Source organism: Corvus kubaryi, unplaced genomic scaffold (genome assembly GCF_017639235.1).
Source record: "Corvus kubaryi isolate FWS band 111438036 unplaced genomic scaffold, C.kubaryi_AGA036_p1.0 133, whole genome shotgun sequence".
Lineage (NCBI taxonomy): Eukaryota > Metazoa > Chordata > Aves > Passeriformes > Corvidae > Corvus > Corvus kubaryi.
The window spans coordinates 16,905,138-16,929,154 of NW_024580667.1; the positions used below are offsets into that span (position 1 = coordinate 16,905,138).

Here is a 24,017-nt window from a genome sequence, read left to right on the forward strand (position 1 = left end):
CGTCTATGACTCAGGGACTCTGTGCCATACACAGTTGTTCAAAAAATACTCTAAACATACCTCATGCAGGCAAAGTATGGACTTCAGAGAAAAATTACACAGGCTTATGTAAGTAAAGACTGTTGATCAGGAACCAATTCAAAAGAACAGAATACTGATCTTCAGTCATTCCCTACTGCCTGAGAGCTTACACAAGCAAACTGTGATATTTACATTTTCTGTAAAATTTCTTTGTTGAAGAAGAGAATTATTCTATAAAAAAGTAGTTTCCTTCAAACTTTGTTACTTTCTTTTCAAAAAATTGCAGATGTCATTGGGAAAAAATTGTAATTTAGTACTATTCCAACTATTAGTATTTAGTTTCATCACAAGGATGAAATCACAGAAACATTGTAATATCAACATTTTGGATTCTCTCATAATTTCCAAAGGCAAAATGACAGCAAAATGCCTTGGATGTGGTTAACAGGAAAGGCCCATATTTGCACACGCTTAACTACAACGGATTTTGTGATTCACAGAAACCCTTTGCTCTATGCCCTTGAATATATGCTTAAAACCTGAGAGAAAATATTTTTTTCTAGGAGAACAAGGAAAAACTATGAACCAGGCAGACCAATGTGCTGGTATAACCCTGAATTTACAGAAGGGAAAAACCTTTTTTATTAGCTGTCTTCATTTTTATGGTTGGGAAGAAAACAAATGAAAATTCTAAAGTAAAATGGTAAATTGTCCCAAGTCAGCATCTAAAAATGTCATTGACATCTTTTTAGCAAAAACATCTAGCTACTGTTTTTATTGTCTTAGACGTGGTACAGATTGTACATGGTGCAGATTATACACTGGGGAACAGTTATCAAGTATGTGTCATAAAACATGGAAAAATTCAAACCAAAAAGTAAAAATTTGAGTGAAAATGGAAACTCACACAATCTTAACGCTAACCAGTCATTGCAAGACATTCATTACAATAAATGTTCTACTAGAGAAGAGTGTAAGCCACAGGCAACTGGGGAACTGATTTTCAGACAAGGATTCTAGACTGCAACATGCATATAAATGCTAGAAAGGAACACTGATAAGTGATTAATGCATCCAAAATACCCAATTTGAAAAAGCTTTAATAACTAAATCGATAATATTGGGCTGGGTAGGGAAGGAAATTTATTGCAGAATTTGGACTGATGATAGGATTTGTCACTCACAACAGATGGCAACACATTTTAGATTAAAAAGTATGAGAGAGATTTGATTTCCCTTGGTTTTGCCGTCCTCCCTCAACTCTTAGAAATTTCCTTCGGATCCTTATTACTCCTCATTGCACTGTACTGCTTTGACCTTCATTCCAAAAGACAAATAATTGTCTGTTTTTCTTTTAGAAAAAACAGAATAGGAAAACTCTATATTATGAATTCTATATTTTTTCTCAGAAACTGAAGAAACCCAACAGAAGGTCTATATCAGCAATGAAGATGGCTGCTAGCAAAAGTATGCTTCTCAGGTGATTGAAGAGGTGCAAGTTAATACAATTAATATTATTATATCAATATTATATTAATATTATATATTATATACTATTAGTTATAATTAATAAACATAATTTGGATACCAGAACTGTGGCTACTTGGTATAGCTTCTTTCACTTTCATCAATGTACCTGCTTTGTTGATATAACTGCGTCCACCACAGGAGTATTTTGAGTGCTCCTGTCTCCACACTGGCTGTACACTCAGTATAGATGTACCTAAGCCTGATTTTAGTTACTGGGGCCAACATTTAATTTAAAGGTAGACTTTGTATCAAGACACCTACACATAAATATAACCTGACTTTAAGAAGTTTGACTCCTGAGATAAACAATGCTTGAAAGACCTCAGCACTTTTAAGAATGATCACTTTAAATTGTGCACTTAAAAAGTTCATAATAAAAAAAGGAGAAAACTAGACATTGCAAGACCTGACTTTGGATAGAAGAGATAACCTTGAACTGAAAATAAACACGTGTTCTCTTTGTATCTCAAGAAGGGGGCATTCATGGTCTTACTGTGGAAGCGACAACACCTAGTGACCTTAGTAGCGGAATTCCCATGGCATGAAGCCATAGAGCATAAATGGACATTATGATGGACTGCTTTGATTTTCTGGGCGTAGATAAGCACTGAGACAGTCACCTATGTGAAGAGGCAACTATTTACAAGCTTACTTTAATACAGCTAAACATTTAGAGCCTTAACTTGTCCAAGTCCTGTGTTGTACAGGAGGGATTTGACTGCATTGTGCCTGGACCAAGCATCTTCTCCAGCCTGCTCCTCCAGCAGCAGGCAGCTCAAAGCAGTCTTCCTGGCTGTATTTGTTTCTGTTAAACCCACCATCAGTCAGTATAACTCCCCAAATGCCACAACTTACCATTTCATTCCATCTGCAGATGTACTTGGTAATCATTTTATATTTCCTTCCAGGTAACCGATAAAGCACTTGAGCAGCATTGTGCCAAGAACAGATTCCTGTGAGTTCCCACTAGAAGTAACCCTTGAGATGAATTAGCCCCAACTATAATTGCTTTTCAAGATGTTTCTGTTATCCCATTTTTAATCCATTTGGTAATTCTGGATTACACAGATTTTACTCACTGTTACTTCATTTTAAACACAGTGTCAACAAGACTAAATAAATGTCATAAAGTAGTCTAAGTGTATTAATGTCAGCACAGCTATCTCTGTCAACTTCATTTCTGATCTCGGAAAAAGCAGCATCAAGTATGTTTGACAAGATCTATTACCCATAAAAACTTGCTGGCTGGCATTTGGCATGATGTCATCTCTTAATCTTTGTTGGAGATACTTAGTCTCAGCCTTCCAATGACTGCCCTTGATCTACTGTTACCTGGATCATCTTGTTTAACCTTTAAAAATTCTGACACAACATTTGCTTTTTCCAGTTCACTGAAACTCCCTTTAGTATGCCAAGATTTGTTAAAAAGCAACAATAATGGCTTAGACAGTTCAACTCTATTAATACTCTCTTGTGCAAGGTTTCTGGTCTGACAGAAAATTGAGGAAATATATACAAGAGATGAACAACTAGAATCACGTGCCAGTATTCTCATAATGAAGTGTATAGCCCCCTTCAGCATCTTTGCTACAATGCTTCAAAGAATCTCAAGCGTTTATGTACCTCGCAGACGCAAAATAGATGAAATATTACAGGGACATTTTGCTTTTTATATACTTATTCTGCCATATGTATCTCCTTTGCTATTTCTCTCTTCCTCCCACCATTTGCCTACATTTTATGGGAAAGTCTTGAAGTTTTCCATGATAAGATTAAAGGACAGATACCTGAAAAAAAAGAAGTGAACTTCTATATGGTCTTGTAAGCCACATTCATAGTTGTGTCTATGAAAATTTTTAGAAGCTTTGGGTTCAGCTAATGTTAACAAATAATCAATGTAAAATCCCTGTTTTTTGCAAACTCCTTAAACTGCAGGGGGGTTTGAACTCAGACTGTATTTAAACACTAGCCCTTTAAATCTGGCACACATTATTTCTGAAGCTATGGATTAAATATCTTTTGTCTGCTGTCACATCTTACATCATTTATAGTAGCAGGTGGAAAGGCAAAAGGCTGTATAACAGTTTCCATCTTATTGTCTTACTTCATCTGAAAATACAGATATAAAAATCTCCTTGGAAAAAACAATGACAGTAGGAAAAAATTAAACGTAAGAAGCTCTTGTAGCAGTTCAGTGAATTCATCACTGGTTATAGCTCTTGTTTGCTGAATGGAATTCCTAACAAACTGCCAGGTATATCTACTACGTCCATACCAGTTTGAAGCATATTTGAATATTTCTTCAAATATTTAACCTCAACTTCCTCTCTCTTATATGTGTAAAATACAACAGAACAGTGGAAATACAATGTTTCTATGAATGCCTTCAGTATGTGTGGATTAAATAAGAAAACCTTTTGACACTCTAGATAAGAAGGTAAGAGCAGTACAACTTGCCATTAACATACACATTTGCATGTAAAGTTCTCTGTAAAATGGCAAAAGTGATTGCTTGCTTGTGGGAGATGTTACCTACAGTAGCTTTTTCCTGACATTTGGCTACACAACACTAACTCACCTCCTGATGTATCAAGAGGAATTTAAAAGGTTGGTTTCTTTTTTCACATCAGGAAAAGCAACTGTATTAATACACTGTTATGTAGAATCTTCTACAACCCAAACATAACGCAAAGTAATTTCAGGATTCTTTATGCTTTGATTACATCCATTGGTGCACTGCTCTAATGTCTAAAAGCTCTTTCCAGTCCCGTACACAATGGCTTATTTTTAAAAATAAACTTTGTCTGGATGAAGTTTTAGTTTTGTTAGTTCCTGTTTTTCTTTCATCTGTTTGCACACATCTAGACAACTTTTTATAAGCTCCATTAGAATAGAGTGTGAGACAAGATCTAACACAGGCCACAAGTGGACTCTCAAAGAACTGTTTTAAAAGACCAAACCCTAAAAAGTATGATTAACCTTAACTTCAGTGGAGATTCTTTGCATGGGTATTTGGTTTCCTGGGACTGAAATAGTCTTGCAAGTGGAAGAAACAACTCAAAATAATGTATCTAATGAATACTAGTTACTGTGACCAACAGAAGCAGGCTAAGGCCATATCCTCTACCTGCTGGAATTTTGATTCTTTGTACAAGACATCCCTCAGGTCTTGAGGGTTTATTCTAAAACTGGCTTCAAGTCTTCTGACAGGATAACATCTATTTTCCACAGATTTGTTTGTTTGTTTGTTTCAGTATGTGAAACATGAAATATTTTTAGCAAATTCTACTTTTACCAACAAAGGGTTGTAATGTTGGTTATAAATCCTTTGTCAATGTTTCTCAGCTCCCCTATCATCTCTACAGTAACGGAACATTTTCCATTAGCTAAGAGATTTTCTACTTCTTGCAGTCAAAGAGTGGAAAGAAGATTATGGAAACAAACCCAAAATGTAAGCTTCAATTTCATTTTTTAAAAACATTTTAAAGCCCCATGGTATTTTCCAATTTGAAAACAGATAGAGGTGGAAGTGCTACTGAGACAGAGCCATGCTGACACTGTTCAGATCAGTTTACATACAAAGTAACCCTAAAAGTGGTCTAAAACATCAGAAACTTGCACCCAAATTTCTGTTTATAGCCGACATAAACCCAATGTAAACAATTTCAAGTAGCTAAGCAGAAAAAAGATACAACATACACATGCTTTTTGCCTCTGCTGCCAAAAATGACTTTGGTAGACATGATATAACTACCAAAACATTTGTTAACATAATGTTATTTACCTCCTTGTTTTGCTTAACTGCAATGTTTATTTTGTACCTGTGCATGTTTGCACTTTTATTATGTTCTAGACCATGATTTCAAAGAAACATGGGTATTCAGTCTGAGTATATCAGTCTGAAACACTCAAGGCAACATTGCTAGAGCAATATCATGCAAAAAGGCAATTTTCCCATTTCATTTATGACCAGAAGTTATGAAGAAGTTATGATGACAAGGAATTTACCCGATTCCTGGAGATAGCGATACACCAAGAAATTCACTTCGTCACTGGTTATGCTCATCTTAGCCCAACCTCAATATGATGAGGTTTACGAGAAGTGTGATCCACGCTCTGTTCAAAGGGAGAGAAAAGAACAGGTTTGTTTTACCTTAATTTACTATGAAATGTGTTATCAAAACAGAGGTGGGAATTGTTAAGGTATTTAAAGATGTCATACAGTTATTAGAGCTGTAACATCCCAGTGTGAGGCATCCATTAAAAATTGTGAATCAAGTACGCAGGCTGTACTGCACCTTCTCTTACAACACAGGAGCAGTATTTAACATATATGAGAGTCAGAGGGAACATTTTAAATACTGGAAGACTTTTCTAATGTCAACTCTTGTACTTGCGTGGCTTTACTACAAGTTCTTTGGAGACTTCTCTTTACTGTGTGAGCATTTTCTTCTCAGAACTGATGGCAATTACAGTCATGTATAACACACCAAATTATAAGGTTTTTGCAGCCCTGAATTTGTAATCCAGTTTTTTGTCCAGTCGTTCATCCACTAAAGACAGATTCTTTCCTCAGAAAACCATGTTACACAGTGAATGGGGCAGAGGGGAAGAGAAAGAGAGAGAACACCATATACCTTGAGCCAACAAGGAAGACAAATATCCTTGCATTATATAAAGCTGTAATGTTATAATGTCTCTGTTGATTAATGGTGAGCAAGAATTAAACTCCAATTTTTCATTTAAGTAATCGCAACCTTTAGGATGACGGTTTTACATTACTATTTTGGGCATATACTCTGGCAATAAAAACACTGGGTTTAGATGATAAATTTGTTTTGAACGTTTTCCATTAAATCTTGATGATTCATTTCTGTTTGGGAATCTGACTTAAGTAGTGTGGTTTTAAAAGACCTAAGTACTTCTCAGACATAAACTTTGCAGCTGTGTCAGCCACACCATACCTATAAGTGATCACGTACAGCTTTGGCCGCAGAGGCACACACTGGGCTCTCACCGCGCACTACAAATGAAAGACCGTAGGCGTGTGCCGGGTGTTTTGATTTCCCACATGTCTCTTCTTGGCAAGAGGAAAGGCCGTCTTTGTTCATCGAAAACCTCTTCAGTAATTCCTGCTGCCTAAAGTAGCACCTGCTACTGCAGGTGATGCTGATCTACGATGTTTCCCCTGCTGATGGTCTAAACCAGCAGGTCACTCATGACTGTAACAGATGTCTTTGCATATTTATGTAAATAGAGGTCTTTCGAACCCTGGTAAGCCTTTTATTATCCCACGCTGTATTTCATCAATAGCTCGGATGCTGGTTTTCCATATGAAACCATAGCTTGCTAATTTGGCAGACATCTTCCTCAAATACTTCAGTCTTAATTGTTACAGTTTGCATTTCATGGAAAACAGGAAGAAACAAAGTACTGAAAATCATTCAGTCTCTGTAAGGAAAATTTCATCTCCTTTGGAAAGGATGAACACTTTCTGCTAAGATTCTGGCTGAGGACAGCATCAGCTGTACCCAACATCCATTCCCGTCACACATGCCACGTATTGCCCTGGGAAGCCACTCAGTCTCTTTTCTCCTCAATACCTCATCTGTAAAATGGGCTCAAACATCTCCGGCACATGATGAGGAGACTGGAAGCACTGATAGTGGTAAGGACTTAAGTTACCAAGGCTGGCAACTGCAGGCAGTGAAAGCACCACTTCCAGTATAACTTTATACACACTTCTTCCAGATAAACAGACTTGTACCTGAATAATTAATAACCCCCTGTGACTTTTTTGCATAATCATCACTGTACAATTAAGAACAAGACAGACATTCACAGCAACAGTTAAGGCCATTTTCTTCTCCAAGTGCTTAAAATGTATCTGTATCATTGCTATGGCCATGATAGTAATAAATCAAGAGAATTTGATAGCTGTGGGTTGAAAAAAACCCCCCCACTTTTAAAAGCGTTTTATAAATAGCTGTTTCAGAGTTTGGTGGTAGGAAAGTCGGTAAAGATGAAACCTCTTACAAAAATTCAGTTTCAGCAATGACGTACTCTGTGGTAAGATGAACTTTGTTTAAAAAAAAAAAAAAAATTACAAATGCCATTTCTGGGTGCATACTGCCAATTTAAGACATTAACATGGTATTTCCCACATACAGAGGTTTACTTTGGGAAAGGGAAAGGAAGAATGCTGGGTTTTGTTTATTTTTCTAAAGATGACTTTTCTTAAATTAATTAAAATCAGAGAAAATGAGCATGATTGCAAAATAAATTGTCTCCCAGCTCCAGAAAAAAAAACACTCTATAGCAGCTACCTTTGTATCAGAATCCAAAACACACCAAGTAATAGTTGGATTTACAATGCATTTTCCCTGAAGTCAGTCAAAAGGAATTACTTTGACATATGTGTCAGATCATATCTTTATACACATATTGTTACCATGCCACAAATAACCAGATGATCTCCACTAATACATTTAAGGTTTCTTCCCTCCCACAGATGCCAGTGTAGCAATCAGATACACAACTGTAAAGCTTTTACCAGTCCAAAGCAAGACACAGATTTTGGCTTTTACCCAGAGAAATCTATTCATTAGAAATTTGGCTGACCATGCTCAATTTCATTAATGCTCTTTCTGATTCCCTTCTTCTCTGCAAATAAACAGTTCAAATAAAGTAGATAAAAAAGACATGGTGGGGAGAAGAGGAACATCCTAATGTTTTGTGTATCTCCAAGATTGATTCATAAGGAACAAACAACTAGCCTCCCCCTCAATACATTTTTTAATTGTAGAAATGTAAACTTCTGTAGGAAATCACAGAAACTTTCAGTTACCACTGTGATAGATTTATTTCTGCTAATTGATGGTCTCCTTTTGTTACTGACAAGTGGTATTACCTAGATTAATAGTTTTTTATAAGAAATAACATCTTAATTCTTCAAAATGTCAAGAGGACTAACAAAAAGCATTCAAACATGTTTGAACTTTCTTTACTTGAAACACTTTTTCCTGCACCCAATTACACATAATGGGAAGTTCTATTCACTTCAACCTTGCTTTAAGAATTTGGGTTGTGATCCTGTAGATATTTAAGAGTGCCCAAACATGTGACCTGAGCTGATTAAGACTTCCCAAAGTATAATGGATGCAAAACATACAAACTCCATCAGTGGATGGATGGGTTGTCAAGATCATGCAAAATTGAATATAACACTTACTTTAAACAAACACTCAGCTCTTAGTTCTACCAGGATAGGTTTGCAGAAATGCTTCCCATATAGGGGCAAAAATATGGGACATTATCTCAAATACCACAATTGTGCTTCTAGGGCTGCTTGTCTTTTGCTGAATCAAGTGGTTCACCTGGCGCTGAGCTGCCTCCAGTGAAGCTAAAACTGCAGCATGCTTCCCTGTGCTCTGGGCAGCCAGGATAGCCTGCTTCCCGGAGTAACCACACGACCTGATTTGGCTCTGTGCACCAACAAACCACTGTTCTCAAGTTAAACCTTCCTGCAGCACTGGGAATCCTGCTAATGGGCCATACAAGTGGCTCTGGAGAAGGCAGCCTCATGTATAGCCATGGTTTAGCACAGTGATAGCCAGGTCAGCTAAGAATAGTTTATTTACATCCATCATCCCCTTACTCAAGGGTTGCTCTTCCTTTGCCAGGCATATTTTAGCACTGCTGCCATAAATAAGGGAGATCTGGCTGAAGAATCAAGGAAAAATAACCTTTTCAATTTTGAAATAACATCTAAAGACAGCTCCTCCGCCTCTTTTCTAAATCATGCTCACAGGGTCCTCCAGGGCTGTGTCGTGCCCTCCAGGCCAACCCCAGGGCAGGGGACGGCCGAAGTTATTTCAGGAAATTAGTTTACATTTGCTACTTGAAGCAGCATACCATCCATAGAGACTGGGAATTACCAGTCAATCTTCCCCTCGGAAGGTGGAAACAGGTCAGACACTTAGGGAAAACACCCAAACTAAAACCTAAACCTGAAACCTAAATAGGAACTCAGGCACTTCCCATTTGTGCATCCAGCCCTGCTGACAGAAATTTATCAGATGGCTGGTCTGACCCTCATCTTAAACCTTGAAAAATTCTGCAAGTTCCAGTCTGCATTAACTGAGTGCTGAGCAGCTGTCAACTTTTGGGGAGGGTTTTTTTGTGGTCATTATGGTAAAATAAACACTGTCCCCTTCTCCCCTCACAACCCCCCTTGCCTCCAAACCCCAGCTGAAACACACAAATTTTCATTTATTTCCTGCAGAGGCCAAAATGTCTTTTCACAACTGAAATCTTAATGACAACAACAACATTGTCATTAAAATGATAGGGAGGTATGTAGAGAAATTGTGTATTTGCTTTGGGGGAAAAAAAGGCAAAAAGCAGAGGTTCCATAAAAATGAAAACATTCCAGAAAGTTCTAACATTTAGTGTTGACTTGATGCCCTGCTGCATGGGAACCAGAGTACACACACTTGTGCTCCCAGTTTCTCACCCAAGATGGATCTATGCACCAAAGTGCATCTCTCAGGACCCAATATGGTCTCCCCATCTCAGAGAAGAGAATGTGAACATAATTACTAAAACAGACTCTAGGAAGGCACCGTGACAGCACAGCCAAATCAATGTGTTACTGTTTTGTATATGCTCTGTAGTTTAATGAAAAACATTTCCCAAAGCCAGAAGCCACTTCTCACAAAATGAGTCATTTAGGCAATCTCTGTGTTTTCTGTTGAAAAATACTTTCATCAGAAACTTTCAATGAGCCCTACACTTCTGTATTTCTCAGATGTGTCTTACCATAGAGCCAGAACAGAGTCAGTAGCCAGCAGCTCTTCCCCAAAGGCTAACAAGCTCTGCTTGGCCCTCAGCAAAGCATTCCTCAGTCTTGGCTTTCATCACAGCTGCCTCTTCTTGTGGAGAAACTCCAGTATGCTGCTTTCTCAAAATGCCAAACCAGACTTCTGGGAGAGGAAAAGAGCACACTCTGCTTCTTCTCCCCTCACAGTCTCTCCTGCCATTTCATGAAACTAAACAGTAGAACATCTTTTTTTTTTACAAGTATCCTTACACGGGAATTGAGACCATCACACTCCTGATTACAATGTATGAAACAGGGAAGAATGGTTCTTTCCAAACTCCACTCATGTCAGTGACCAAATTAACAGTGAGCCCTGTTCAAAATGCAGCTTGTGCAAGCATGACTTCCTGACTCCTCCTTGTAAGGCTTGATCAAGACACCTTGCTTCAAAAAAACTAAATCTAAACAGTTGGCCCTTCTAGAGATCTTGCACTTAAGAAAGCAAATAAAGATGTGCTCACAGTAAGAGCTGCACCGTATTTCCCTGGCCTTTCTTAATGAGGATACAAGTATGTTAATTATCTTCACTGTGTAAATGATTACCACATGTCACCCAAACCACGTAGTGACAAAAATGAAGCAATTCAAATATCTCAGATCTACTGTTCTACACTTGTTACAGATGCTTACAGATGTCTTTGCATCATTTATACTGTCAATATTTTGAAGCTTTCTTTACAAGAGCAGTAGCAAATTTGTTGTTTTGGGGAAAACAAAAGCTGAGACTCCCCAGAACAGAATGATCTCCTTTAGGAATGGTTATTGAGTTGTACAGTATGCACTGTCTCACTTAGACGTCTGTCACCCATGTTTAGAGCACATCAGTAAGGACAGGGACCTCAGTAACAAAGTAATTGGCTTGTCAGAAATCCTGCACTGCCAAATGTTAAGCCTGGCTCTTATTTTGGTTTTAAGTCTATTTATTTACAGAGACCTTCTGCTGATTTTTAAAAGACCACACTAAACCTAAACAAACCTGGGGAGCCACAGCTCATTCCCATTCTCACTGCTGCCTGTAAGACCACACTCCAATGAAAAGTTGCAACAACTGCATCTGTACCTGAGAACTTCAGAAAAAATGGCATGGATATAATAAAAGCCTAGCTTGGATCCTGACACATTAGGGTATCTCATACTATTAGCTAGTGAGCTCAACCATATCAGTGTTCCAAATCTGGTGCCAATCAGAGAAAAAGGAGGAATACCACCTATACACATGTGGTAGTGATCAATTAACCTGCAATTCTGCCTTCAAAAGGTCACTCTTGATGAATCAAATGCTGTATGGACAAACCTCGCAAAAATGAGGTTTTCATTTAAATAAAATCAAAACGTTGTTCAGACAGAAGGTTGGTTTACCATGCAATATCTATAAAGAGGTGCCTTTGAAAAACTGAATCTTTAAATCATAACTGTTCCTACTGTATTTATTATTTTAAAAATCTGCAATGGATTATCAAAATGGTTGTCCAGTCTTGGAAAAAACGTTAACAAAATAACACATCATCCAGTAAACTATCAAAAAATAAAATCAAGGAAAAAAAAGTATCACAAAGATATTTATAAAAAATAATTTGGCCAGTTAAACACTCTGGTGGACATTATCGCAGAAAATTTCATTTCTGCATGAATACTACTTTTCATTAAATTATAAATTACCTTTCAAACTGAAGAGCCATTTGGAACCAAACCCACATCAATTTATTTAAAGAAAGGGCAACGAGAGATATTCCAACAATTCGTAAGTGCTATTCAAACATTTTTCAATTAATCAACAATTCCCTGAGCAAAATAACTAATCATCAACAAAAGACAAGCCTTTAATCACCAAATTCCCAGCAAACTTCACTTCCTCTATCAAAAGATTCTGAACTGTGCATCAGATCTTTCATACTTATAATCCCTTAGTTTGATCAGGTGGTTCAGTTCTCAGCTGGTTTACTTAATTACATCAGCTTTCAGCATTTCACTCTAAGAGTTCAAGTGGATCTTTTCCAACTGCCTTTGCTGCAGAATGAAATGGGTTTTCCAGTATTGATTTTTCTTTTTTGTCTCTTTGCTAGGGGCAAAAAAAGGAAAAAAACCCACAACTGCTCTTCATAATTAGTGCAATTGTGCTATACCTCTTTTACAGGTTCATTCTAAGAAGAGGCACCTTCGATTTTTTTAATAAACAGAAATATTGTTTACACTAATATATTATATGGAAAGCTCTGGAAAGCCAAAAATAGACTAATGGGAAAGCAACGATTGACAGTAGACCTAGAGCTTACAAATGAAATGAAAATAATTGTTTTAAAATAAAAAAGGAAGGAATTACAGAGGCTTGAGAAATCAAAACATGATTGGATTTAGTTTGAGAACCAAGATACCTCATCACTCTTGGAACAACTGAAGTCAATTGGGAATGCTGCCACCAAACAGAACCAAGGATTTTCTTCCTTACATGAGCACAAAATGGCAATTAGGACAAACCAAAGGACAATGGTATGTGACCACTCATTTCAAACCAATTAGGCCAAAATACATGATTGTCTGATGGTGCAGTAACTGACTGTGTGCACGTGCGTTTCCATGCACGTCATGCAACAAAAATGCGCTTTAAATCTTACAAGTAATGCTATGTGCTGAAAAATGTTAAGGAAGATTGCAACTTTTAAAAGATGGCACAATTGCTCTAGTGATATTCGATTTTCTTTAATTTTGGCAAGAGGGCAAATGTATTAATACTACCTCAAATTTAACTTTCACTTAATATACCTGGATTTGAACCTCGACAAAACAAAACATTAGCATTTAAATTTTTCATCTGTACTTCACCTTCAGAGTTTCAAGGTGAAATGAATGTGATGACATGAGTTCCTACCAGAACTGGTTGTACCTGATTCATATGCAAGTAAAATAACACAGCAGAACTTTTAGAATGAACATTCCCCCCAAAAATCTAGAATAAAGTGTAGTTTCTTTTTCAGTTGATACTTAATAGTAAGTATACGCTAAAATAAATGTGAAGTATCTTGAGTCCTGGGCAGTGGGGATTACCAGCCATGGCACTCATTTTAAATGTGGCAATTGCAGGGCAAGGAACACAAGAGCGATGGGCCTGGAAGGACAAATGAGAGACAGTCTGAAGGCCTTGTCCAAAAGACAGAATATCTGAACAAGGCTTTTTTGATCATTTCTGATTTTTATCTTTGCTGCCAAAAATAACAAAACTGGTAGCTGGGGCCAAAATCCTGATTTTTCCAAACACATCTGAGTGCTTAACTGCAGAACTGGGTTGTGTCTTGATTATGCACCTTATTTTTGAAGAGCGAGGTTAGGATAAAACATCCATGTGTGGTTTTTTACCATGTTCCTTACACAAACTGTTTCCTACACCACCCTGAGGGGAAATCCTTGTTATAAAAGCCAGACCACTACCACCTTACTGGCTGCAGTAGTGTCAGTGCCCAGTACAGTTGTTGGTACTTCCAGTACCCAACATGCTACAGACAGGTCGCCTGAGCACCACCAGACCATGGAAATGGCAGGCAGAGGAGTGAGCGCAAAGGGCTTTGAGACTTGGTCCTGTATCTTGTCCCTTTGTCCCAGAGCTGTGGGGCACCCCCAAAGCTCTCCAGGCAACTGGCAGCACAGACACAGCACCACTGCCATGCAGGAGGGCCTGTTTGTCCACATACCTGCCAGTTTGTGTGCCACATCCCTCCCACAGGACCCAGACATCCAGTAAAACCTGTTTCAACTCCATGCACGTATCAGTTTCAACCTGGTTTAGTATCTTTCAGGACAGCTTGACACAAGTACAGTTGGAGAAAAACTAAAGAGTGAAGACCATTCTGGTACTGTCTCATGACAACACTGGTAACCTGCGTGATAAAGTCTACTCTTGGGCTTGGCAAAGCTCTACTTGAGATAAACCAGCACAAATCTGTGCTAGGCTAACCAACCTACAGTCTTCTACCCATGCAGGCTGGCCCCACACAGCTGCAGGTTCCTAGAAGCAGTGGACAGGAGATGGACCAGCATTGTCCATCACATGTGGGAGGTGGAGATGGTCTCATCTCTGACACCTCGCAATCTGAGATGTGCCGAGCGAGTGACAGCCACAAAGGTCTAGAGAGCAGTAGGGAGCTGCAGCAGCTCAGCTAGTTCATGTCTGGATGGCCTCAGGCAAAGGGAATGTGCAGCGATGTCATTAAGGGGGTGTGTTTTTATTAGTTTCTGCTAATAAGCTTAGCAGATGTTACTGGAAACAGTTTGATGTTATTTTTCCATCATTTTCAATGTTTTTTTCCCCCTCAGCAAGTAAAGGGAGTAGATCTTCCCACATATTTCAACCTTCACTTGTTTCCCCTGTAGTATTGTTAAAAATGTATCTGAAGATTTTCTTTATTTTTATTACTATTACTGTACAAAGGGAAAAAGAACTTTCCCCACGTGTCTGTAATTCCAAAATAGGTGAAAGGATTATACTCCAAATTAACGAAGAAAAATACTTTTCAGACTCACAGCATGGAAAATTTCAGCCCCCAAAACAAGTATTTTGTAAATTTTAGAATATATAAAAACAAAGAACTATAATGGAAACTATTTCAAACTTTTATTATGGCAGTTCCTATTATAAACTATTTATAAAGATTTTAACTATGGCTATAAATACTTCATGTTTTCCCTTGAATAATCCTAAGAGAACGTCAATGTTAAAAGCTGTAAGGACAAAGATTACATAGGGTGGTGCAACACAACAGAAAAATATATACATAAATTCAGGGTATTTCACTGCTGTGTATTTTGATCTTAGTGGAAATCTGTTGCAGTGGTTTTTTGTACGTGTGTGTTCATCTTTTTTTTTTTAACATAACTATCTGCCTTATATTGGTTTGAGCTCTAGAGAAGGGTTATTAAATGTCTCAATTTTACGAAAGGTATAGGACTACTTTCCTTGTTGGAAGGTGGAGAGGGAAGGAAGAAGGATGGAGGGAAATAATTTGCTTTTGAAGAATGCCTGCAGAAACTTCTAAGCAACCACTAAAGTAAAAGCTTATTTCTAGGTTATTCTTCTGCATTCACACTGCCAAATATTTTATAGAGAAACTTTGCATTAAAAATCAATACAAAGAATTAAGGGTGAGAAATTTCTGTCTTATAAAAACTACCCCAACCGCCAACTTCAGATACTGATTTATCTTTCTTTCAACTTTTCCTCTCGATGTTCTATATCCAGGATTTAAATAGCAAAGAAAAATTCACACACAGCGTATCCAGTAATGCAATCCAAGTTGTACAACACTATCATACATATTATCTGCCTTTTCATCCATCCTCCCTCCTTTACATGCTGTAATAGGCCAAGAGGGGTGAGGCGGTTTCTTCACCATTTCAGACTTTCCTGGCTTTCCGTGGGTGAAGAATGAACAACACAGAAAGACAGAGAATCACATTTCTGGTGGCAGCAACATGAAGTCCTACACAGCCCTAATATAAATAGCAAAGTCTATAGATTAAAAGGCAATGCTAAGAGGAAAGCTTTTTAACCTATTTTTTGAAAAAGCTAAACAGCCTAGAAACTAAGATGAACTAAAAAATCCTTGGGGAGTCAGAGACAGACATGACATAATCTAAGGTTTTCAAAAAAAAATTCAGTTAAATACTTCTCAGGAAGGATTTTAATATATTAGGACACAGCTATTAGTTAGCTCAGATTAAATAAAAAAAGCACTCCCCTGCTTTAAAAAAATCAAGATACAGAGAACTGAAGCCTTAAACCCATACATACAGAGTTTGAGAAGCTTTTAAAGGTTTTAATCCCTAGACAAGAATCACTTTATCAGAGAATAAAATGATTCTACATTTTTGACCTTCCCTCTAAGAAGGACTCTAGGGAAGCTAGGGGTGATCAGAAGGGTTGAAGTTGATGTCAATCATAGGCTTGCTATTACAGAAATACTATGAAAGCTGCTGAACACCAGTAGGATTTTGGGTATCTACAGGCTTGAAGGTCACAGGCTGGAGGGGATCTCAGGAGGTCTCTTGTCCTACCCCCTGCTCAAAGAAGGGCCAGCTCTGAGGCCAGATCAGGCTGCTCATGGCTTGCAGCCTTCAGAGTTTGAAACTCTCCTCAGACAGGGATGGCAAAGAATCTTGGGGGGACCTCACTCCCCATGGGAACACCTCAGAAAAAGCTTCTCCTTAAACCCAGTCTAAACCTGTTGCAACTTGTACTTCTTGTCTCTTGCCCTCCCAGCCTGCGCCACTGTGACGGGCCCGGCTCCATCTCCTCAAGGACTTCCTGTGGGTGCTCAGAGGCTGCCAGGTGCCTCCAAAGCCATCCCTTCTCCAGGCTGCCCTTCTCCCCCACTCCCTCCTCACAGTGCGAGTGCTCCAGCCCCACTGCCTTGGGTCCTCCCAAGCACCTTCCAGCTTGTCCACATCTTTCCTGCGTCAGGTGACAAAATCAGACACAGTATCTGAATGTGGTCTGATGAGAGTCACACAGACAGGGACAATCCCTTCCCTTGATCACCTGGCTGCACTCCCACTCACACTGCCCAGATTATTTGTTTCTTCTAGTTCAGACAAAAAGAAATGACACCAGGATTATAAAGAGGCAAAACCTCCATATGGCTTTAAAATGACCACCAGTACCAGCATGAATTCAAGGGAAGCAATTTTTCCAAACTGGAACAACCTTACTCATTGTCCTCTTTACTAATTTTATTTGGAAAAAGAAATTTTATTTGGAAAAGACATGCAGGAAGGTAGATAGGGTAACACTCCATACTGTCATGCCTATTAGATCTTCTAAGGATACTGTAACCAAGTGGGTATTTCAGTCATCCAGCTCCTGGAACATAATTCTCAAAGACTAGTTAGCTATGAAATTCCCTCTGCAAGGAATGGGGAGAGTTATGTGCCTGTTTCAAAGATTTATGTGTTTTCCTGTAGACGTGGATTAGACACTTGTCTGAGACTGGGATTCATTGCTTCAAATTTCCGCTCCAAATCCAGGCTCCAATTTGTATTTTTGGCTGTGGAGAATTGACTCAGAATTTTTATTTGAAAAAAAAAAAAAAAAGGAGAAATGTGGAAGTGGTAAAACAGATTTAAGAGACTGAAGATTAAAGTATTCACTTAAGAATTAGCAGGTTCAAACTTGCATTTTCCAGCTCCCAGAAGAGCACACTTTACACCTGGTTACAGGTTGCTGAAACAAAACCACTATGGAGCAAAAAATGAGAGAATTGCAAGGAATGGAAAAAGCAGCAAGGATCTGTTACTACTCTTAATTAATAAACCACGTGTTTATTGCAAGTATCTGGTTGCTGAATCACGAACCACATGAACCATACACATTTCAATATTTTTCAGCATCAATGAAAAATTAATTCAAGAATGAGCATTTGTCCAAAGATAAATTTTCTTTCATTTTTTTCCACTCTTCAGCACTCTTTTTTTCATATGTTTTACATTTCCTTATTAAGAGAAGATAAAATTGGTCTCTTCTTATTTCTACAGAAACTCAAGGGCCTTTGTAGTATTATGCAAGGAGCAGACATCAACATCTATATTTAAGCATGACATATTATAAGCTTGTATTATAATTTATAATTTGACTCCATTTTAACTATTTGGACTGTAAAGCTCCACAGTGAGTCTGCCTCAGGCAAGTTTTTTTTTTTCTGGGAGGCATAAGCAAAAATAGTTCCGTCGTTTCAGAGTGAAGGGGGGGAAAACCCAATTTTGCCAATATTTATACAGTTTCAGTGTTTCAATGAGAATCTCCGGTGCCTCTGTATTTGCAGGGACTTGACGTCTGGCAGAGAGGCTGCTCTCATGGCAAAGAGCCTTTGTTGTCACACTGAAAATCTGTGAAAATTTGACTAAAATAAAGCCTTCTGAAAATACTACTTGTATACGCGTTGCACAGGTTTGTTAGAGGCTGTAATTCAATTATCAAAATATTTTCCTTGTATTAACTTTGCTTCCTACTCAGGAAGGCAGTGCTGTCTCTGACAAAGGCTCCTATCTCTGACAAGGGATCAGAGTCTTTTTACACAAGGGAAAGCAGACACAGGCTGATGCACAGGAAAGGGTGAGGGATGGGACAAGGACTGGGAAGGGCATCATGGCTACAGGCTTGTGGACAGCTGAGATGGTAGTCTCAGGTGTCTCATCTCACTCCAGATAGCAGAGAATTCTTTCTTCCCAACAAGTATTTCAGAGGAAAAAATATTATAATCGAAATATGATTTTTAAATTTCTCTGCTGCTCTTCAAGCTAATTTTTATCAGTCATTTATTCCTGCAGATCTAGACTGGATGATCTTTAATGCCCTGTAGCTCTATTTATTTACATCTTACTTTTATTATTTTTATGAGCCAAGGATTTTCCTCCTAAGCACTTGTTTATAAGACTTAGCTAGTTTAGGGAATTATTTTTTTAAAAATTGAAAAGTATAATTTAAAAAACAGAGTAAGATTTTTTTCCCCTCTCCCATTTGTTTTTTCTCAGTTAAGCACAGACTTTAATAGCATAGCTGTTTGCTTATAAGGACCTATATTTTACTTGGATCAAATTTAATTTGAAAATTGCTGAAATTTTTAGCTCTTAATAAACTGCTAATATTTAGTCAAGTCCTTCAACCATAAGAAATGCACACAAACACTGTTCAATGCATACTTATTCTCAGGGAGTGCATTCAAAGACAGAAAAGAAACAAAACTTGTCCTTGCCAATGCCACTTTTAACATGGCTCTGCTGTCAGTGAGCAATATTTTGGTACTATAAACTAGAAAAAGGCCATCAAATAAAATCCATCAGCAAAGAGCTATCACTTAAGTTTTTACTGACTACCAACCTGTAGTGCTGACCAGGAGCTTGAGAAAAGGGATATTCTAAACCCTAATGCCTGCAAAGAAAACCATAAGACTCACAATGATGCAAGAATTTATTTCTTTCTCTTCTTTTAATAGATGCCTCAAAATTTAACCTGATGTTTATGAATGTTTACAATTCCTTAGGTCCAGAGGACTGCACCAAACGCTGATGAAGATGATCCTCCTTCCAATCAAAAACCTTGTGAAAGCAATCTTAAAAACAGAGAAGTTTTCACCTATTCTACATTTCATACTAATACATCACTGTTACCTGATTGGGTAATAGCTTTTTGTTCTCTTCAGGAAAAGGAAAAAATACTGGAAAAAAGGAAAAAAGGAAAATACTACCACAGATACTTCCTAAAGAAATTTTCCTTTTCAGCCGCTAACACTTTAAGCTCTAACCTATGCACAAGCCTTCCATGATTACTGAAACTGCAAAATACCCTGTAAGACATGTAGTTACTAAAATGCATTGGAGACCTGTTAAACAAACAGCTTTAAATTGCTTTACTTTATGTGAGTTAGCTAGTAAGAGAATTATAGCATATCTGTTTTAAAATTAAACTCTCAGCTTTCTTATTTTAAAACCTGACATGGACACTCCGATACAGCACTTATCAAAAACCCAGATCAAGCAACTTAAGATATTTTTGGGGGAGGGCAGGGGTAATAATTTAGGCACATCTCACTGACAAAGAAAACTGCTTATAATTAGTAATAAAATTTACATTCCTTTTGGAAGGGTTACAATATAAAATGTAGCAAAATAAAATAAAACAATAGGGGGTATTTGTATAAAATCAGTAATGATAACCATAGTCTAAGAAAAGTATAGTTTTATGCACACGCAAATGCCAATTTTCACATTAAGAGATTAATCTCCCACCTCAGGAGTTAACAGTGTCATCATTAGTGACTTTTTATTGTTCTGTATTTTCAAAGAACTCTTAAAATATTAACAAATATGTCTTAAATGTTTCTATGTAGGTTCTGGTGTTACACAGAGGCTCTCAGGATGTGTCATCAACAGTCGAACCATTATGGTCATAAGGCACCACATCCATTCCCTTTCAAAGTGAAGGACCACACTGCATTTGTGACATAATGTGAATATAAATATAAAGCGTGTTTCACAAATTCACATCTCAAGCCTCTCTGATCATTTCAACTGTTAGTAACAAGAACAAAATAATTTCTACTGTTCCTCAAAAAGCAAAACTAACAACAGCCTTTCTAGGCTCACCTGCCTAATAATGCCAGTGTGTAAGAATGGCTCTTAATGCTTCTGACACAACGTATTGAAAAAAGATCAGAAACATTCACCCATGTGTCAGCTGCTCACTTGCCCCCTCAATCCTGCTTTAACTGAGCTTTCAGCTCATCCTGGTTCTGTCTCGGTTACAGCAGCAGCAATCAGCAGAGCTGCATCCATCCTCTCTACTGAACTTCCACAAAGCACCTCTTAATTCGTGCAGATGGTGGCTGACATGCTCATAGTGATGGTTCAAGTGCTCAATCATCTTCAGATGCCTGACCTCTTGGCTGAGTTGCATACTTTTTACTATAAAAATAAAGGAGAAGTGCAGAAAAGAAAAGCCTGTCAAAGTTAAATGAATTCTTTGAGCATGGAGGTAGAAGTAAATAACAAACAAATCACTGACTTAAAATGAGTTATTATGAATCCAATAGCACTACGAATGCATGCACAGTGTTGTTGTTACTTCATCACTAAGTATGGTCCAGTTCTTCATATTATTAAATTTGCAAAATATTCTGTAAAACGCATAAAGTCACTAGGATGCAATGGATATCTATTATTATCAAATGAAATGCTTAAAATTAATTCATGTGAGCTAACCAGTCAGAGAACAATATCATGTCTCAACTCTTATAATCACTTTTCTAAGCAAATACTCTGTTGCAGCAGGTTAATTTCTAAATTGGGGCAATTGGCTTATCTAAAGTGAAGTTATAACTTTTATTTAATATTTTACAAGGATCCTTTTTGCTTATAAAGACACCTTTATTTAAGTTTTGTGCTTATATGAAGTAATTTAAAAGCCAGTTGCTAAAATGCCTCTGAAGTGAAGCTGGAGGGGTAAACCATTTACCCTTGATGCCTACATTCACTAAGCCATAGGACACAGAACCATATAACACAAATTACCACAGAGGCATAACACATCATCAAGTACCTTACAGTGGGAATGTTAAAATTAAAGTTGCAAAGGCTACAAAACCAGTATGGCCTCTCCTGCCACCTGTTGCTGGAGTCACTTTCTCTCCTGCGAAGGCAAAACCCATTCCCTGAGCTGCTCCCTGGAACCAACCAGCTGCACCTGAGACGAGACATTGTGAACTTGCACATGGGGCAAGGTCTGAGGCAAGCTTGAACTGTGGGGCTTAAATTCAGGAGATTGATGGCAAATTGCATGGTGAGAGAGCTGATGGGCAGGACTGAGCACATGGATGTGCATCCTGGGGACATGGAAGAACTTCAATGACAGGGCAAGGATGCAGGCGCAGCCAAGAAGGAAGAGGCTGCCAGGCTGTGGGATGCAGCCCAGTGAAACAGTGGTGGATGAGAATGCCAGCTGAAGAGAGGCTCCATTCTGAGAGCAAAGAAATGCTTTCCTACTTAATTCCTGCTGTTTAATTGCACCCTCTAATGGTATTTAGGAAACACCATTTACTTTGATTACAGGTGAGGTTATAAAACAGGAAAGTTGCACAATTGCTTCTGCTTCAAGTCGGTATTCTGAAGATTTCACAAGTCCTGGAACACCCACACTACATTCTCTCACTTGAAACCACTCAATGGAGCTCAAAAAACCTGGGAAAAAACCCAGCTTCGATTTCCCCTTCCCCCCCAAGATCACACATGAACGAAGACTTGTATTCAGCAAGTGGAATAAATGTGTTACCTTTTTTTCACCAGTGGAACTGCTGCCTGTAACTATACCTCTTACATAAAATGACATTTTTGTCATTCAAGAAATCATCCATATTCTTTAGGTATAAGCAGAATACTCACTCATGTCACTTTCAGAAGTAAGGGATTACACAGAGAAGAATGAAAAACTACTGTGTAAGTATTTGCAAGACAAGATCTGAAACATAACTAATATTAAATATGAAAACACTATTCTGAAGATTTTGCCTTCATTCAGATAGAACATCAAAGTATCCTTGTACGAAGAAAGAACAGATTCTTCCATACTAAATCCTCTTATACCTCTTGAAAAATAGAAAAAATCCAAGTTTCTCATGGTACTGAGTATATCCTGTATATTCTTCCACATTCAAAAGAAGTGCTTCATTCCTCTTTATACAATTATAATAAAAAAAGAACCAAACAGGAGACCAAAGAGCTGTGAGCACATCCAAATCTTGTGTTAATTCAGAAATCAAACTCCCTCTGAAGTCTCCAGCTGTTCCTATTTCCCAAAGATCAGATTAAATTTTGGCTGAGTCTGGCATAAGTAAACAAAATTTGCTAGTGCAGGCACTGGGGACACAATGACATGGCTCTTTCAAATCTCCAATCTTGATCCAAGTTTAGCCAAAAGTGTGAAGGAAAACACAGGTGTAGGTAGGTTTTGCTCAAATAATGGGGCACAGCAGAATTCCGTCTGTACACACCATTCTGCTGGTAGGTAACACAAGTGACAGAACAAGCCATTGGAGGACTCACAATATATTTAACAGAATAGCATCCAGGTCATTCAGACAATGTATTAGTCTTCAAGATAAAATGGCAGTTTTGAGGTCAGAAATGTATGGCAATAATTAGATGCTCAGTGTTAAACCAGACCAGGGAGGTGGATTACAGCTATTCTCTTAATAGTGTCTCCCAGGCTTCCTAACAGCATTTAAAATAGTGCCTGGACTGCCTGATGTGGCTGGAGAACACAGCTTTATCTTTCATATCCATTAACAATAAAAACCAGAGACAGACTTGTCACAGATTACAGTGTTCAGGTTGAGGGCTTCTACAGAAGTCGTTTAGGTACGATAACCTCACTTGAACTGTGCTCAGAAGCTGCTATTGTGACACCCATGACACATTAAACACTTGTCAAGAAACCAGTCATCATTAATATCTCTATTTCTTCTGCTGCATAGAAAGGCTGAAATTGAGTTTCATTGTTTATAGATATGTCTGTGGTTTCAGAATCATTCTTTCTAGATTGAGCTGAAAAAAAAAACCCTGACCAATGTTGCCCAGATTTAAGTTGTATGTCCTGCCTTCCTGTAGCTCAATTAAAAAAATTCAGTCCTGCTTTATAAACCACCTTCACACAAAATCATTACATAAACCATTTGGAGATAGCTGAATAAGGCTGGCCAGCACGTGGTCAGCTTTTTTCTGTCTGATAAATTGACATAACCTCATCTAAAAACTTTAAAAAAACCCTTTTAAAAGTGGAAAAAAAAAAAAATAGATATGAGTTATACTCTACTATTTCTCTTAGTCTTTTTCAGATATACCAAACCTGAAATCTTAAATATTAAGAATAATCTTAACATTTCCACTGCCTGCACCAAACCAGTTCACACAGACTCCTACAGGGTATTCAGAAACTGTGTGGTTGAAAGTCTCCTTGTGGATTTCATTCCATGAGATACCAGGCCATTCCCAAGGATGAAAATAAGCCTGGTTATTTCCCAACAAGTTTGACATTGTTTTGCTGTTTCCTGAA

The 24,017-nt window shown here is 37.9% G+C and overlaps 1 protein-coding gene across 4 annotated transcripts in view; it reads right to left on the bottom strand.

Moving 5' to 3' along the window:
- Window positions 1-24,017, bottom strand: part of TBL1X (transducin beta like 1 X-linked) — a 191,909-nt gene that overhangs the window by 48,556 nt on the left and 119,336 nt on the right. For 3 of the 4 annotated variants that reach the window (XM_042038089.1, XM_042038078.1, XM_042038083.1), the window contains one exon: window positions 5,560-5,667. The exons of the other annotated variant lie outside the window; for it this stretch is intronic. In XM_042038089.1, coding sequence (XP_041894023.1) covers window positions 5,560-5,617 — 58 coding nt within the window. In that variant the 5' untranslated portion in view covers window positions 5,618-5,667. The remainder of the gene's footprint in view (window positions 1-5,559; window positions 5,668-24,017) is intronic. 4 annotated transcript variants of the gene reach the window in all.